General features: G+C 38.7%; 1 protein-coding gene across 6 annotated transcripts in view; it reads left to right on the forward strand.

Annotated features, from left to right (window-relative positions):
- Positions 1–7683: 7683 nt before the first annotated feature.
- The window catches only part of NFXL1 (nuclear transcription factor, X-box binding like 1), a 53546-nt gene continuing 41919 nt past the window's right edge, over positions 7684–19310 (forward strand). Inside the window, exons 1-8 of one of the 6 annotated variants that reach the window (XM_057547303.1) lie at positions 7684–7804; positions 8200–8445; positions 10879–11055; positions 14895–15004; positions 17022–17155; positions 18403–18581; positions 18816–18977; positions 19080–19180. In XM_057547303.1, the coding sequence (XP_057403286.1) occupies positions 8202–8445; positions 10879–11055; positions 14895–15004; positions 17022–17155; positions 18403–18581; positions 18816–18977; positions 19080–19180 (1107 nt within the window). In that variant the 5' untranslated portion in view covers positions 7684–7804; positions 8200–8201. The other 5 variants (XM_057547302.1, XM_057547304.1, XM_007180755.2 and 2 more) reach the window with 5 other exon arrangements.

Here is a 19310-nt window from a genome sequence, read left to right on the forward strand (position 1 = left end):
AGGAGTATCTTTTGTTATTCAACCATGCCTGAGTTCATGTTAATGAGGTGACTTTTGGAAAGTTCCTAAGGGTGAGGGGCTGGTTTCCAGGGGAATCAACTGTGAGATTAGAGAGTTGGAACTTTCAGCCCTACCCCCTGACATTCTGGGAAGGGAAAAATGGGCTGGAAGTTGAATTAATCACTAATTCCAATGACTTAATCAATCGGGTCTATGTAATGAAGCCTCAACAAAAAAACCCTAACCCAAGGGGTTCAGAGAACTTCCAGGTTGGTGAACACATTGAGGTACTGGGAGGGTGGTGCTCCCGGAGAAGGCATGGAAGCTCTGTGCCTCTTCCCACGTACCTTGTCCTATATATCTCTTCCGCTAGGCTGTTCCTGAATTGTATCATTTATAATAAATCAGCAGTAGTAAGTAAACTGTGTCCCTGGATTCTGTAAGCCATTCTGGTAAATTATTGAACATGAAGAGGGGGTCATGGAGACCTGTGGTTTATAGCTGGTTGGTCAGAAGTACAAGTGACAACAATAGGACTTGTGCCTGCCATGTGAAGTGAGGAGGGCAGTCTTGTGGGACTGAGCACTTAACCTGTGGGGTCTGCACTCTCCAGGCAGTTAGTGTCAGAACTGGGTTAAGTGTAGGACACTCAGTTGATATCCACAGAGAATTGCATAATTATTTTGTGTGGAAAAACCCACACATCTGGTGTCAGAAGTGTTGTTGTACATAGAGAGAAACAGGAGAGTTGACTTCTAGTGAAGACTTGATGTGTGCTAAGCAGAATTCATGATTTGTTTCTCAAATCTGTTCCTTCTCTAATATTCCCTATTTCAGAAAAGGGCACTGCCATTGACTCCGTTCCTCAGGTGAAAAACTACGAGTCGTCTTTTCTTGACTGTTAATTTCACACCCGCTATCTAATTTGCCAGTGAATGTTGTCAGCTCAACCTTCAAAATATATCCTGCATCTGGCTGTAAAGTCACCACATCCAATGCTCATTCAAACCACCATCTTTCACCTGGAGTACGACACACCATGTTAACTGATCTCTAATGCCACTGTTTCTCCCCTTTCCCCAGTAGTCCATTTCCACAGAGCTCCCACTCTGATCTTTCAAAAGCAACATCAGATCATGTCACTTCCTTGCCTCAGCTTGCTTACAACTGAATCCAAAATCCTCACCATAGTCCTATATTAAATGGCCCCTGATTACCTCTCTGATTTGGTTTCCTGCTGCTCCTCTGCCGGCTCAATCTCATTCAGTTGGCCTCCTTGCTTGTCCTTGAACATGCCAAGTATGGTCCCTTTTCTGGGTCCTTGTAGTTTCCTTTTCCTCTTCCTGGGAAGCTCCCCAGTATCCAGTGGATGTTGGACCTTCATTCAGGTCTCTGCTCAAATGTCACCTTGTTTACCCAATCTAAATTGAAACCCTCTTCACCTTATTTCCCTGCACAGATCCCTATTTGATATTATATCTTAATTTGTTTACTTGTTTGTCATCTGTCTCCTCCACTCAAATGTAAGTTCCATGAGGACAGGTAATTTATTTCATTTATTGCTCTATTTCCAGTATGTAGAAAATGTCTGGGGCATAAAAGGGACTTTATACATGTCTGTTGAGTGAAGTAGTAAATGCATTTTCCAACCGATCCTGAGGAGATAAATCTCAGAGTTCAAATTAAGGTAATTGAAAGATGATGATTAATGTGATAATTTGCACATCTGAGTTTGTAAACTGAGAGTCATATCAACTAGGATTTAATTCTGTGCAACCATTCTCTTGCAAGGCTCTTCGCAGGTCAAATTTTCCTATTATTTCTACATTAGTTTTCCTGAAAAATCTTCCTTTTATACTGTCATCTTCCTTCTCTTGAACCTTATAGTGGCTACTTAGTGTCAACATTGAAACCAAAATTTTCTACTTCTGTTTTCAAGATGCTCTCCAACCCTACTTGTCACCTTTGCCTGGGGATTCAATAGAATTTTTTCCTTTCTGGTTCAAACATGTGCCATGTTTATTTTCACTTCTAAACCTTGACTCATGCCGTCCCTACCACGTGGAGTGCTTCTTTCCATCCCATCCACATCTTACCCTGCCCTGAATAGTTTTCTCAGTTCTCAGCATCTCAATGAGCCTTTTCATTCCTATCGTGGTTCTTTATTTATAGTGAACCCTTCCCATCTCTGAGTGCAAATATGCAATGCCTGACAGTATTGGATAACTGCCAGACTCAATTATTGATTGATGGATAGATTATTTACCTGAATATTTGAAAATAGTTTACATTAAATATGAATAAATGTTTGGTTGATTTTTGTCTCTGAAGGTTTTCCTAGGAAAAGTAAGTGATAGCACAGTTTAAAAAATTATTATTTTATTTCCATGAAATTGACATTATACAATACTATTTTTATCACTGAATTCGGAGTATTAATAAGTAAAGCAGGGCTTCCCTGGTGGCACAGTGATTGAGAATCTGCCTGCCAATGCAGGGGACACGGGTTCGAGCCCTGGTCTGGGAAGATCCCATATGCCGCGGAGCGACTAGGCCCGTGAGCCACAACTACTGAGCCTGTGCGTCTGGAGCCTGTGCTCCACAACAGGAGAGGCCGCGATAGTGAGAGGCCCGCGCACCGCGATGAAGAGTGGCCCCCGCTTGCCACAACTAGAGAAAGCCCTCGCACAGAAACGAAGACCCAACACAGCCAAAAATAAATAATAAATAAATAATAAATAAATTAAAAAAAAATTTGTTTCTTTAAAAAAAAAAAAAAAAAGTAAAGCAAAAAAGAATCAGCCCTCTAAAGTTATTTGCATTTAACCTGGCTAGAAAAATCAACCCGATTATTTAATTTTTCTAATTCTCTTCTGCCCCACATATGGCAGAACATCTTTCTTATTTTAGCTGGTATATTTTGCACTTTATGTTGTATCCTTTTTTTCCTTCTTAACATTTTTTCTTTTTTCTTTTTTTTTTTTTTGCTGTCAGTTTGATTGGGTCATATCCAGTATGTCAAGTAAAACTGATATAAAATGTATACAGTGCTTGTATCAGTCTGGGTCCAATCAAGAATAGGAACCACACAGTGGGTTAAGTTTAATATAAAGAATTATCAAGTCCTGATAAAAGAATGACTAGAAGGAAACTGTGTATGGTATTCTAGGGCTAAGGGAGAATACCCAAAGAAGGACAAACTTAGAAGGGTCCCCCCTCCCCAAGGCTGGTTCAGATCTTATTGGAGAAGGTGTAATTCAGCCCACTGGATAGCAGAGAAGCTTGCTGGTTTGTCCTGGCCACAGCCGTTCTGCAGTCTCCTCTGGAGTGCAGGTGATCAGGAACCAATGGGGTGAGCTTGCAGAGAGAATGGGAACCAAGGCACAGGTGTGCTGTGTCTGGGTCTGCAGTGGGAGGGTGGCAGGTATTGGGAGGGGGGTGTCAGCTGCAAAGTGAGCAGTGATTCAGGGTACCAGTGTGAGCAGAAGAGCTTGGGGTCAGTTTCCACGTTGAGAGGGCTGCTCAGAAGTTTATCTCCAGGCCAGGCAAAGGCTGCAAGGTTGCTGACTCCACTGTACAGCAGCAGGAAATAACAGGAGATCGTCTTCCCTCCTCCAATGCCTCTCCAGTGCCCTCTGCTGAGAAAACTTAGTATCGTGCTCTCTGTGGAGATGTTTAAAGGAGTTCTGTCCTCTGTCACAGAGCATATATTGAAGGGTGAATTGGAGCTGAGGGGCAATATACTGATAACTGGCACCATGTTTACCTAAGTATAGATGTAACTGTCAAAGGTAAATGTTTTTAGGGAGTCATGTATGGATATACTGGTAAAAAGAATCCATATCAGGAAGACATGTCAGACTCTAGGTCCATCCACATTTCTATAAGTGACCCAATTTTGTTCCTTTTTATGGCTGAGTAATATTCCATTGTATATATGTACCACATCTTCTTTATCCATTCATGTATCGTTGGACATTTAGGTTGTTTCCGTAAATAGTGCTACAGTGAATATTGGGGTACTTGTGTCCTTTCGAATTATGGTTTTCTCAGGGTATATGCCCAGTAGTGGGATTGCTGGGTCGTATGGTAGTTCTATTTTTAGTCTTTTAAGGAACCTGCATACTGTTCTCCATAGTGGCTGTATCAATTTACATTCCCACCAACAGTGTGTGAGCGTTCCCTTTTCTCCACACCCTCTCCAGCATTTATTGTTTGTAGATTTTTTGATTATGGCCATTCTGACCAGGGTGAGGTGTAGGGCAGGAATAGAGACATAGATGTAGAGAATGGACATGTGGACATGGCTGGGGGGAAGGGGAGGGTGGGACGAATTGGGAGATCAGGTTTGACATAAATACACTACCATGTGTAAAATAGATAGCTAGTGGGAACCTGCTGTATAACACAGGGAACTCAGCTTGGTGCTCCGTGATGACCTAGATGGGCAGGCGGAAGGGGAGAAGGGAGGTCCAAGAGGGAGGGGATATAGGTATACATATAGCTGATTCACTTCATTGTACAACAGAAACTAACACAACATTGTAAAGCAATTTTACTCCAATTAAAAAAAAAAAAGGAAGACATGTCAGTAATGGACGAATAAATACAATTAGACCACAATTTTTTAAATGACTGGACAATAAAGGTATTCAGATGTCTTATTTTTTCTGTTTTATTTTATAATTCTTTTAAAAAATTGATGTGTATCATTCATACAGTATATTGCACAAATAATAAATGTATAATTTTTTGAGTTTTTACATGTGTACACATAAGTGAAACTACTACCCAGATCAAGATAGAATTTTTCCACCACTCAGGAGGATACCTTATTTTCTTCCCAGTTAAAATCCAGTACAATAAGTCCCCTACATATGAACAAGTTCCATCCTGAAAGCACATTCAAAGTCCAATTTATTCGTAAGCCCAGCAAAGTTAGCCTAGGTACCCAACTAACACAGTCTGCTATACAGTACTGTACTATAATAGGTTTACAATACTTTTCACATAAATAATACATTAAAAATACAAAAAACAAAACATTTTAAATCTTACAGTACAGTACCTTGAAAAGTACAGTAGTATAGTACAACAGCTGGCATACAGGGGGTGGCATCGTGTGAAAAGGCAAGAAGAGTTACTGACTAGAGGAGGGAGAGGAGGTGGGAGATGGTAGAGCTGAAGGATCGTCAGCAATAGGAGATGGAGGGCAAGCTGCAATTTCACTCACGCCTGACGTTGATGGCACAGGTTCTGGTTCCTTGCTGGATTCAGTTCTATCTACCCTCTTGAAAAAATGATCCAGTGATGTCTGGGTAGTAGCTCTTTTTTTCTCTTCACAGATGACACGGGATTGCATTCTGACGTGTTGCTGCAACCTTCATGTACCTTTCTATGTTCTTGTCCTGTGCCTCAAAAACTAACAGTGCCTCCGCAAATAAAGAAAATCCCCTTGCCATTTCCTGCGTTGTGAATCTCTTCGGTTCTTTGGTTACTTCTTCTTCTTGTCTCTCTTCGTCCTTTCTCTGGGCCTCCAATTCCTGGCGCTTCTTAGCAGTACAAGCTACATCATCACTGCTTTTACTCTTGCTTCTGGACATTCTGGGCTTGAAATAAAGATACTGTACTACTCTACTCTATACAGTACTGTATAGTAAAGTACACAAAAGCACAACCACTTGTAAACGATGCACACATGTGACAACGTACACCAGACATGTGAACTAACTTATGTGATCGGACATGCGAACAGACGTTTGTATCTTTGAAAGCTCGCAACTTGAAGGTTCATAAGTAGGGGACCTACTGTACTCTGTTGCGTCCGGCCTCTTTTGTTCAACGTGGTATCTTTGAGATTCACCCATCTTGCTACACATATCAGTATTTTTTTTTTGGCATAGCATTCCATTATATGCATATACCACAATTTATTTTTAAATTCTCCTGTTGATAGACATGAGGGTTATTCCTAGTTTTTGGCTATTATGACTAAAGCTGCTATAAACATGAGTTTTTGTGGAGCTATGCACTCATGTCTTTCAGTATATATTCAGAAGTGGAACTGCTTGGTCACATGCTTTAGTAGTAAGTCCAGTTTAGCTTTAATAGATACTGCTGAACATTTTTCTAAAGTGTTTTGAACCAATTTCCACTCCCACCAGTAAGTATGAGAGTTCCAGTTGCCAACAGTTGGCCCAGTCTTTTGTTTTCAGCTATTCTTGAGGGTAGTATTTTTAAGAATTAAGATTAATTAGAACTATACAATTATATTTCTCAGTGTTTATAATCTTAATTATATATTTATCAGCTTCATATATTTCTCATGTTCCTTTTTGATAAACAGAAAGAACTCTTGTTTTCCTCAAATGTTATCTGAAATTTCAAAGTGAAAATTACAGCAATGGTAGCTTTTGAAATGTATTCTCAATTTACATATGCTTCTACATTATGATATACACCAGCTCTCCACTACTAAACTTTACTATAATACTATAATAAATGTTTGCTCATTCAGAGAGCACGTAACATTCTTTTTGATTCCACAGAAATTATTATGATTATCAATATCATTGTATAATATGGCAGGGGAAAAACTGATTATGTGAGTCTTTTTGCCTGATTAGGTCCTCTAAAAGTAACTGGAATTTCTAGGTAAACATTAAATACCTTCTCACAGTAATAATATAGTATGGTGTTTTTAAGAGCATAGTCCAAGATTCACACAGCTCAGTTGCAATCCTGGCTCTGCTAGAATGCTGAATAAGAAAGTTCTCTGTGTCTCTGTTTCCTAATTTAAAAAATGGAATCGGTAATAATACCTGGCTATAACAAGGGCAAGTTACTTAACCTGTGCTTCAGTGTTCTCAGCTGTAAAATGGGGATAACAGGATTATTGTGAGTACCACATTGTTAATACACATATATATGTAAAACGCTTTGAATAGTGCCTGGAACTTAATAAATGCTATATAAATATTAGGTACTTATTATTAATGTAGAGGAATTAATTAGGTTGAAGGGTTGTAAAGGACCGTGTAGTCCCAAACAGCAATCGGTGTATTTCTCAATCCCAGACAGAGCCCCGAATTTTTGAAATTTCTCCCACTCCCTCCTCTCCCTTTCTCTTTCTTATTGAAAACAGCAAAGTCAGAAGAATCAGGACCAGACCTGGCTCTCGACTACTTTGCTTAATAAAGGCTACTTTAGAGAGCTGTCGTGACGGTAAAAATCGGCCTGCTTCAGGAAAAGTATATTGTTAACTATAAAGGACTATGATAATAATGCCGTTAGATTTATCCTCTACGTTGCTTTTGCAATTCAGAAGGGCACTTTCTCCACTCCAGCCACTTTTCCGCAACACTCCCCCAGCTTTCCCTCCCTCTTCCCCGACCCCAAAGAGTTTTCTTTATAAGTGACTTTTCCCTTCTGTGAGAAAAGTCTCCTGCCACCAGAAAGCCCGAAGGCGAGGCTAAAGATGGCGGGCAGTCAATTACGACCCCTGAGATAACCTCCCGATACCGAGCTGGGTTTAGGGTAGTCGCACGGAAAAAGCGGCATCCTCTGGGTTTTGAACACCTCCTCCCCACCTTGCGCCCTCTCTGTGCGCCCACCCCGTCCGAGCCCCAAAGCACGCCGGGAATTGTAGTTTCCGAAGGCCCGCTCCAGTTAGCGCATGCGTTCCGAGGCCTTGCCCACACACAGACACGGTTCCGGATGAGGAAGGGGCTAGTGATGCCACGCGTTCTGCGAGCGGTGGGCGGGGGCTTCTGGGAACTGTAGTCGTTGAAAGCGGACGCCGTCGGTAAGGGGACGTAGCTTTCTTTACTCCGGGTTCGCTACTGCAGTTGGTTCCCGGCGGCAACCGCCGGGTTAGTCTGCAGCTCTCCCGTCACGGCGCTCCCCCTGAGTCCGAGGAGGCGCTTTCCTCCTCCCGGGTTCTCCTTCTCCGGCGCTGGGTGCTCCTTGACTCGCGGTCCATTTCTCTGCCTAGTCCTCTCCCTCTTGGATCCATCTCCGAAGCCCGGGCTCAGCGGGGACTCGCCCTCTGGGAGAGACAGGGCCGCGACCTTTTCAAACTCGGTCCCCACCCCGCGTCCTCATTCCGCCTCTCACACCGGCTTCCCCCGCTGTCCTTTTCCCCCGCCTTGGTACCACCGCGCTCACGCTCCTTCCACTCTTTTTTTTTTTCCTCTGCAGGGATGGAAGCTTCCTGGCGCCAGGTGGCCAGTGGCCGAGGCCGAGCCCGAGGACGGGCCACTGCGGCCCCCTCCTCAGGAAATGGAGTCCATCTTCGCGGCGTCGGAGGAGGGCGAGAGAAGGGGTCGGTGGGCGCTGCTGGCCTTGGCCCCATTCCCGGTGGAGCTGCAACCTCTGCGGCTGCAGGTAGCTCAGCCCGGCGCAGCCCCGCGGGATCTGAAGCGCCGCAGACTTCCGTGGCCAGTGGTGAGAATGGCTCCCGTCCTCGGGCTCACCTGGATGCCTACCTACTAAGGCACTTGCTAGTCAGAACTGCCTTCGCATTCATTTCTTTCCTTCTCCTTCGGGAGTTTATTATTGGCCTCACTTCTCAAACCTTTCAGGCAGCTACTCATTCTAGGCCGATTCCCATCACACCTCTTTCATCATCACTTTTTATTTTTTTTCATCATCACTTTAATTGATATTAATCAATGTTACATCTCCGTCCAATATTCTTCCCTTCACTCTTTTTTGCCTACTGAATCCCCCACAGTTGCAGACAGTGGCCCGGGGGCGGATTTAGCCTATAGTTTGGTTTGGTTAACACAATGCATTAAATCTGAATTGGTTGCCAGCAGTTTTTTGGTTTTTCTTTTTAAAATCTCATAAAAATCTGGTTAACAACTTCTTGTAAGATAAGGTATTGTGGCTTTGGTACTTTTGTGGGTGGCAACAGTCGGCTGGGCTGAGTAGCAGAAATCTTATTTAGATTGGGTTTAGGCTTTCCACTTGACATTGTGTTTCCTACTTCTGGGGCCAGTTGTCATTTTCCATTTTTATTTGATTGCCTTAGTTTAGTAACTTTAATTATCTATGTCCTGTAAACACTTGAGCTTGTGGTACTTTTTTCAACTGCGGTTCTTAGTCACAAATTTAATGTCCTTTCTGGGATGTATCTGGTGTGGCCTTCTCCAGCTTTCAATATCCTTCATCCAAGGCAGTGTTTTAGTGGAGCCTGGGAGCACACACGCAATTCTAAGTTGTCCATACTAATGAAAGAATGCAGGGGGCCAAGAGAATAATCCCTAAAATCATTTTATTGTTGTATTTGGAATGTATTTTTCAAAATATATTTTTTGCAGGGAGGAGCAAATTGAGCTTCTGAATGTCTCCTAAAGTAATTTTAAAGATAAGTGGTATTCTCTTGGTTACTGAATTTATGATGGTGGTGGTGAGGTGTGCAAGAGGGAGAACTGTGAACAGTTTTGGTAAGCTTTCTTGGATTTTGTGGATAGTAGAAAAGCAAGCATCCTTTAACTGGATAATTGAGATTTGACTGTAAGAAATAATATATGGTAAGGTTGCTTTGTCAGCTTTCTTTGAGATGATCTTACGTAGGTCCATTGATCAGGTTATGAATGTTTTTATTACATCTGTGTAATTCAGCCTTTTAAAAAATGTCTTTTAAGTGCTCATTGCTCATAATGACATTTATCATCTTATTGTACATAACGTTTTGAGTCATATATCTTATAGCAATTGCTTTTCTCCTAGTACTCAAAGATTCCTATGTGGGCACTGTACATTTTCCTCCAGTTTTACTTGAAACACTGAGTAGTCCCCAGCCAAGCTGGCTGCGGTAAGAGAAGGAAAACATTTCATGAGGAAAATAAAAGATAAAACATCATTAAGTACAAATACACCACCTAAAATAAGAAAGTTTGTATTAGCAGTGGCTCATCGGTTTCAAGCGTAAAGTGGCACTAATATGGGCACTGATGAATTAACATCAGTTAAGTATGTTGTGACTCCTTTCTTGAACTATGGTGGCTGTTCAGAAGGGTTTATTAACACTTAATGCTTGAAGAGAATTTTCATGGTCCTTGCTCTTGAGGAGTTTGAAGTCTCATTGGGAAAGTGCTGTGAAGTAATCTAATTCTTTTTGTGTTATCATTTAAGCAAGTAGCAAGTAGGAAGTACAGACAGTGCTAAACAGAATAGCAGAAGAACTAATCCAAAACAATACTTAACATTTCTTTTTGGAATGAAGTTGTTGTAAGAAGCATATTTTCCACGTTAGCAATATTTAGTGTGGGATTAATGTTAAATAAATATGTTCTGTGACCACATTTTAATAAAGACACAAAGTCCTTGAGCTTTCTAAGAAGCAGATTGTAAACATAGTGGGTAGACAGTGAATACTGTTTGTGTAAGGTCTTTGGTGGGCCAAGCCAGGCTGGGTTATATTGTGCAAGAGGATGGTTTGAGAAAGCGCCTGCCTCTGCTGATTCTGATGTGCTCCCAGTGGGTATGTTTCCCACGTTTTAAAAATCACTGTGTACCATTCAGTTTTTAAACATCTCACTTTAATTTTGTTAATATCCTGTTTTGAGGTTGATCACCAGTTTTTTGATACTTTATCATAGCTTTATAATTTTAAGAATTGATTTGTTAGTCATTCTAGAACAATTAGTTGGCATTTAGCAGAATATTTAACAAAAGTGAAAGTTTATATCGTGGTATTCTCTTTACTCGTGTGACAAGAAATTTGAAAATACTTTTTTCATGGATGATAGTGAAATAGAATGCACCAAAGGTGACTTCTAAATCTGTATTTTAATAACGTTTTGGTGTATCATGCCTTGCTTTTTGAGGGATTGTTTTGCAGAAATGAAACTCATTTTTTTTTCTTTTAAGCAGAGCTAATGTCTCAAAAGAAATTTGAGGAAATCAAGAAGGCTAATCAAGCTGCAGCCAAAAAACTTGTTGAAGAACACTTTAACTCTTCATCTGAAGAAGAAGGAGATGAGGATTTTGAAGGAAAAAGAGGAAAAATAGTTGCTAATACATTTATAACTTACACTACTCAGACAGGTACTGTGTGATCTTTTCAATTTTGACATTTTTACATCAATGAAAATATATTCCTGACTTTTTCTGACACCTTTACTCTCTGTGGAATAGGTTTTGCATCTTAAGAATGAGCATTTTTGTGTTGTAGAGTTAAATTTTTGTACCTTTTACTATTTGAGTTATACATTGTATAATGCTAATCTTTCTGTAAAGCAAATAGGATGGCGATGTCTCTTACAGCCTTAGAAGTTCTCTTTTGTGTTTAATTGGCATTTCATTAGAATGCTGGGAGGGGGATGCCAAAGGTCGCTGTGCAATGAGTGGGGTCAAGTTGTTCCTAATGATGATTTGATTGCACTTGAGGACTTTGAATACCCCTTTAAATCTATTCTTCATTATTCTCTTTTTCATTATGTTAAATGTATCTTGAAGTCAATTTCATTTCTTGACTTAATTCCTTTATTTTATATCTTACAACTTCTGATTTTTATATGTAAAAAAAAATCTAAGTCTCTTCAGGTCTGAAGTGTTTAATCACATTATATGTTGTATATATCTGGGTTACTCTCAAAGCCACATTTGTTTGTGAGAGAGACGGCCAAAGTGATGTTGCTGTGAAGATTTGGGACTAAGTGTAGAAGTAGATTATTTTAAATGTAAGTCTCTTACACTTTCCACATTTTATGCTTACGGTCATTATTAGAAACATTCTTGCATGCATTATGCATATTAGTTGCCTGAGTATATTGATGGCATCATGAGCATAGGTACACATCATCAAAAAGGTTTCCAAGGAATTTACCATACCTGCCAAGGAATTAAGATTAGTAAGCTTGACTAAGAAGTCTGGTTCAGCCAGGTAAAAATTGATAAAGAGGAACCTTAAGGTTAGGAGGTTTCTTGCTTTTAGAGAACTTCATAGAAAGTAACCTCAAGTTTCCTGCTTCAAGAAGACCTCACTGAAACCACTCTGGATACAAATTTTATTTTTAAATAGGAAATTCAGTGATATAACTCAGTATTTCTGCCTAGTGTTTAGAAAACTTTTATCATTTGTAAGTTTTATTAATTTTTTAAAAAATTTATTTATTTATTATTGGCTGTGTTGGGTCTTTGTTGCTGCGTGCGGGCTTTCTCTAGTTGCAGCGAGCGGGGGCTACTCTTTGTTGCGGTGCGCGGGCTTCTCATTGCAGTGGCTTCTCTTGTTGCAGAGCACGGGCTCTAGGCGTGAGGGCTTCAGTAGTTGTGGCACGCGGACTTCAGTAGTTGTGGCTCGCGGGCTCTAGAGCGCAGGCTCAGTAGTTGTGGTGCCCGGGCTTAGTTGCTCTGCGGCATGTGGGATCTTCCTGGACCAGGGCTTGAACCTGTGTCCCCTGCATTGGCAGGCAGATTCTTAACCACTGCACCACCAGGGAAGTCCCAGTTTTATTAATTTTTAACGTGGCTTTCATCTTAAAGTGTTAAGGCAATTTTTCTTATACTGTATTATGTCAAATCCATAAATATTTTGATTTTTTGCCTTTGTGTTCTGTACTTTGCCTCTACCAAAGCAAGGAAGTCTGATCACTTGACTTTAGAACGATAAATGCCAGGGTCATGAGATGGTTCCCATCTCACATTAGTGAATTGAACACCAAAACTTTACCAAAGAAGTTCATTCTTTCTGTCTGAGCACAGCCTTTATACTTTTGCGATCTCTCAGATTTCAAACTTGAATGATCAGCTTCCTGATGGGTATCTCTGTCTTGCTGGCCTATGGAAACACAAAACATATGTTGAAAGATAACTTATTTCTTCTCTTGTTCTCTTTATCTCTATTAATACTACAATTTTCCCAGTCACCTACCTAAGCCAGAAATCTGGGAGCAGGGTTGGCATATACACGCATGAGTGTGTTTTATTCGCTACTACTCCTCCCCTCTGCCCATGTCAGACAGCTCGTCTAATACAGCACTCTTTCCTTCTGAACATCGACTTTTCAGAGCAACACAATCTAATTGTCACCAAGTCCTGCTGAGTTTTACTTCCTAAATTTCTTAAATTCATCCCACCACTCCCTACATTCTATCATCACCTTAATTCAGGCCCCTACAGCTGTTTAATATGTGGATTAAATCCACATAATAACTCTGTGAGGTAGATATTACTATTACTATTGTTACTATTTTAAAGATGAGAAAACTGGGACAGATGCATTTACTTGTTCGAGGTCATTTTTTGCTTTATCTGCTGTTAACTGCCTCTTAACTTCAGGTACTTCATGTTTCCAGTCTTGGCCTCCTCACACTCATTTTTCTTCAGTTGCCAGAGTGATCTTTTTATGCATGACTTCAAATGCCATGCTATCCATCGTGACATCTTGGGCAGTATACTTTATTGTTGCAGCCAAATTTTAACACATTTTTCAAAGAAATCTTACATAAATTTTATGAATATAAGATTAGACTTTATTTTATTAAAGCCTGTTCATCTTGTTTTCATATTCTATTTTACATGTTAGCTGTTAAATTAGATGAAATTTTAAAATGTTGTACATTTGTTAGAGCCAGCTGTGTCAGAAAGCAAAATAAGTACACAGAATATGATTATTAAGTCTGCCTTTAAGAATCCTCTTCAAACTTCGATATTTGTTTGAAATAAAGCAATTGTCTTTAATAAGTTTATAATATTTTATAGTTTGGGGAGTAATTTTATGTATATTTTGTATAATATCATAAATTATACTTGTATTTATATTATGGTAGAGCAAGTTTTTGTGAGTGTTGTGTTTACTTGGATGATCTTAGAAAGTAAAGAATTATCTAAGTGTCCTATTTATTTAATTTTTCTTTTTGGTAACTTAAATTTTGGTTTGTACCATTTTATTGCCATGGTACGTTCTGTACTTATGATAGTTTATGTTATTAGTGTACTTTTCTTGGAGACTCGGTTAACCTCTATTGAACAATCTTTATTGTGCTAAAGCCCTGTAGGTTTATTTCTCTTACACTAAAGTGACTGAGATTATTGTCCTTTTGTTGTTGTGTGTGCTTTTGGGTAGCTTTTCTGCCTTTCATCGTGCTGTTATTTCTTGGACCTTCCTGTATTAAACTCTTGCTGTGGCATAGCATAGTCGTCAAGACGGCTCACTTAGGAGTCATACTGAAGTTACTTAAGTGTTCTGTGCCTCAGTTTTCTCATCTGTAAAATGAAAGTAAAAATAGCTTATTTAATCTTACTGAAATACGAATAGTGCAGTGCCTGGCAAGTAAATGCTTAATAATTGCTTAAAGGAAATACAGTCTAGTAATTTTTTTCTAAGAAGTCATGCTTCCTTTTTTAGCAGAAATAGCATAATTTAATGAAACAAGTTTATTATACTGTATTGATCTCAGGATCTTTTCATTCAACAGATTTTTACTAAGAATTTGCTATGTGTCAGACACACACACACACATACACTCTTAGACATTTACACATTCATACGCATATGCTTATATTTAGGCTCAATGGCTTTGCTGAGCTTTGACTTTGCAGTTCCTTTCACTTTGCTTTTTGATATGCTTTCCCTTGTTACTTGACATCTTGCTGCTGTTGCCAGTGACTCTGCCCCCACCAGATTTGTTAAGGACTGTAACAGCAAGTATACTCTGAGAGAAGGTCAAGGTAACTGTTTTTGAATCAAGTACATAAGATGTAATGCATGGACTTCGTGACCTCTTGGCAGTTCACTGGTTGCCTTTTTCTTAAACTTCTCATTTTTTCAGCTATATTTTGAGCAATTGATATTACTAGACAGTTCTCACATAATGTGCTGTTAGTGAGTCTGTGTTATTTTCAGATGTTGCTTAACCTGAAGTTTTCAATTTTTAAATTTCAAGATGGAGATGTTCGTGAGTTAGAGCGAACAAAACAGTATGTAAATGAAGCTTTTCAAGCAGGGGCTATGACATGCTTAATTTGTATTGCTTCAGTGAAGAGAAACCAAGCAGTAAGTTTTTCTCCTTATCTAAATTAATGTTATCTCCCCCAAATATCTTATTTTGCATTTATAATTTGTAACCATTTATTATTCTTTTTGCTTATTTTTGTTTAAGAATACTTCATTTGAGAATTCTCTTTATGAATTGATACTCAATTTTTGGGAATCTTTAATTAAAAGAAAACTAGCTCTAAATGAGCAATCAATATTTTTAGCACTATTAAAATAAATGAAGCAAATATTTTCGGTTTCAATGCATATGTCAATTTGATAAAGCATTTTTAGTATCGGTACTTTAGAGATTCCCATAAATACTAAAATATTAAGTAAACTGTATTTCATTACTTTCAGCAGGTTGAAAAAAACAGATATGCTCCCTGCCTTCAAGGAAGTAAAACCTAGCAATGACAATTACAGTTTATTAGTGAGCTTCTCTTGTGTTGAAGACACTGTGGAAAGTGGCTAGGGTTAATGGGGAGAGATGGATTCAGAGATAACTCATGTACGTAGAGACACTATGGCCTAATGGTGAAGTTATGTATATATACATTTAAAGGGCATTAATAAAGCAATTAAGGGGATGTGATGACTGAATATGATAGACTCACCATTTAGACCTCAGCTTAATCCACTGCTATTATAGCAGCATTGCCTAGAGAAAGAAAGACAGGTCAGATGTGAAATGGATTGGTCGTGTAGAGTGAATCAGAAATTTAAAATATATTGGGTAGGATAGCATAGCAGACGCAGGTGCCTTTGGTGCCCTGAGTCACATCTGGTTGTCTTACTCTGATTTCAGCTGCAGTGGAGGAATAGTCTCTCTTTATGCGGATGCAGTTTCACTGTAAACACTTGCTATGTGTGTGAATTTTTTTTTTGCAACCTCAGTGCTTTCTCCTTGGGAACTGACTCAGCCAGGAAATGGGTGTAGTGCAGAGCAGAGTTAATGCCCGTTGGGGCAGCGTTCCACCATAGGGAGCTGGGGGATGAGTGCCCTAACTTCCTGTTTGTTAGTGGTTGGGGCTGGGGTTGTCCTAGGCATGTTTTACGTGGTTTTTCAGAGCATCCCTAGCAGGACTGAACTTTGGCCCTTAGCGATAGTCAGCTCAACAATATACAGTTTATTGGCATTTCCTCTTCCCTATCTTGGCCTTTTACTTCTGCATCCCAGTTCTTTTCTTAGGCACTGCTTTGGGGGGGAACTCAAACTAAGAAGTTGGCTCTTTTTCAGTGCTCCTGCCGGCTTATGCAATATATTCCATGTCTGATTTTATTAAACAGCTGCAAAATATTATGACAAAAAGTGAACTGATTTTTGTCAGTTATAGCAAAGTATTGGCTGGGTAAAAAAATTAATTACTGTTATTCCTTAAGCTGTTAAATTTTGTATATGTGTGTTTGTGGGTGTGTGTGTGTGTGTATACACACTGAAGTTTTTTGCTCACCTAATTTTTAGAATTTAGCATTAAGTGCTAGACTAATAGGTTTTATATAACTATAGGGCAACATAGAGATTGTATGTACATATTTGTGTTTAAGAATTTTTTTATAATTGGAAAAACCTAAATGTCCAACAACCTGAACTTGGTTAAATTATGGTAAATAAATCAACATGATATCTACTGTACAGCTATAAATATCATATTGTATGAACCTACTTGATAAGGGTAAATGCTTATACTGTGTTAAAAGAAAAGGCTATAAAGTTATATATCAGTACAGTATGACCTCATTTTTTAAAAGTATGAAATATATACAAAAAAATTGGAGACTCTGCAGAATGTTAGCAGTAGTTGTTTCTAGCTGAATGAATCTGCATGATTAATACTATTTTTCTTTAAAGTGTTCTACATGTACATTAGTTTTTATAAAGAACATTTCTTCTGTTATGCCGGAAGGAAAGTTTTTTTCTTTAATCCTTAGGTAGCTCTTGAAATAGTTTAGTGTGGTGCTTATTTTAAAGTATTGTGGAATTATCAAAGAAAAATCATTGCATACTTGTTAATTTCTGATACCTTTGTCTTAGGTTTGGAGTTGTTCAGGATGTTTCTGTATATTTCACATGCCCTGTATCCAGAAGTGGGCTAAAGATAGCCAGTTTCTGGTATCTTCTCCTTTGACGGATGATGATTTTGGAAAGAGAGATTATCCCTGGCCTTGGTAACTTTTTCTAATTTAGTTGGAATGTTTAGTTGTAAAATAAATGAAAATTGTAGCTCCTCAGTTGCTTTATTGGCAGTTTCAGTATCCATGCTTGGCCTTCAATTAGTCATTTGGTTTGTGAAGGTATGAGACCTGCTAATGGCTCTCCCCACCACCTCAGTTTATATAACTACTAGTTCCTTTTGCTAACTAATAAATAATTCAGACTCTGTTTTTCCCCTGCAAAACAACTCCTTAGTAATCCTTTTTAAAGAACTTTCATTTCTTTAGATCTAGAATCCATCAAAATTCTGGTACTTCTCTCAGGAGCTCCTTTTAGTATGTATTGGTATCACATTGTACAAGACTGTCCTCTAACATTTTGATCAATGGCTTCCGATTTTATCCTCAAAATCTCTCAAAACTGCAGGTGTATATTATCCAATCTTATTAAATTTTCTATATTTATTATGTTAGTTTGGCTTCTAGGACTAAAACTGCTTTATTTTAATCTTGATAGGTAAAAATCTGCTTTAGCAGAGAATGTGAAACAGTATTTCAACTTTTCTTTGACTTAGGTACATTTGAAATATATATATATTTTGTATTAGATGTTGAGAAATATGAAATTCTTTGTTTATTTTCAAACATTTTTCCCCGTAATTCTAGATTTTAAGTTATGTTTCTTGCTGCTGTATTACCTACCTATAACCGAGTTCTCTCTTCTTCTTGCTATTGCTAATATATTTTGCTTATTTGTAGACCACCCAACCAAACTTTTAAAACATTGAACTTTATAAAATTGGAATGAATATCTCAAGAATAAAGTTCAGGTTGTTAGTAGGAAGCTAATGTTGCTTTCTTTTGTAGCTGTATTTTAGATATGTGTTGTTTAATGTGGTAGCAACTAGCCACACATGGTTATTTAAATTCTTAAAAATCATGAAATAGAAAATTGTTTCTTCCTCAGTTGTATGCGTTAGCCACATCTCAAGTGCTCACTAGCCATGTGTGGCTAATGGCCACTGTGTTAGACATGACAGGTATAGAACACTTCCATCGTCTCAGGAAATCATTGGACAGAGCTCTTCTAGATGGTTGAAATTGATTTTAGTAAAATCTTGTTTCTTACTAATATAAAGATGGAGCAGAGGTTACATTAACATAAAACTGATTGTGTATACTCTATTATTAAGTATATTTATATTTCTGCCTCATGTCACTTTTATAAATGAAATTAACTTCAGTAATTTCATTCTTTGTAGTCCAAAATGTAGGTTTGAATACAAACGATCTGACACACCTAGTAGGTACTATTGCTATTGTGGCAAAGTGGAAGATCCACCTTTAGATCCGTGGCTTGTGCCTCATTCTTGCGGCCAAGTATGTGAGAGAGATTTTAAACCTCCTTGTGGCCATAAGTGTTTACTCCTCTGCCATCCAGGTGAGTTATATATTATATTTCTAATTGTGGGTGGTTATTTCTTCTTATGTTGAAGTAAAAAAAAATTGTGAGAGTTGAACTCAGAACTTAAGTTTACATAAGCAAATATTGGAAGGGATTGCCTTTTAAAGTATCAGTATGGAAAGCTTTAGAAATTACTGATAGGTGTAGGAACTGAAAATTTTTACTTTTGACTTCTAATTTTTTTTTTTTTTCCCTTTCATTGGATTCTAGGTCCATGCCCTCCTTGTCCTAAGATGGTTACAACTACTTGTTATTGTAAGAAAGCAAAACCTATCCCTCGTCGGTGCAGTGCTAAGGAATGGTCCTGTCACCTGCCATGTGGACGGAAATTGCTTTGTGGACAGCATAAATGTGAAAATCCTTGTCATGCAGGTAAAAGGTCATACCTGTTAGGTGTTCCGGCCTTAAGCAGAAGTCAAAGCAGTCTCTGTTGCTTTTATAATGTTCCATGCTAATTTATCATTTTGATTTTAGGAAGTTGCCCACCCTGTCCAAGAGTTAGTAGGCAAAAGTGTGTCTGTGGCAAACAAGTAGCTGAAAGAAGCTGTGCAAGTCCACTGTGGCACTGTGATCAAGTAAGTGTATATGCATTTTGAGGAGTGGGTGTTAAAGTATACAGAAGCATAAACAATTAGAGATGCAAGTTAGGTTTAGTTGGATAAAAGGAGAGGAAGAATAGCAACTCAGATGAATTATATTCATGTT

Source organism: Balaenoptera acutorostrata, chromosome 5 (genome assembly GCF_949987535.1).
Source record: "Balaenoptera acutorostrata chromosome 5, mBalAcu1.1, whole genome shotgun sequence".
Lineage (NCBI taxonomy): Eukaryota > Metazoa > Chordata > Mammalia > Artiodactyla > Balaenopteridae > Balaenoptera > Balaenoptera acutorostrata.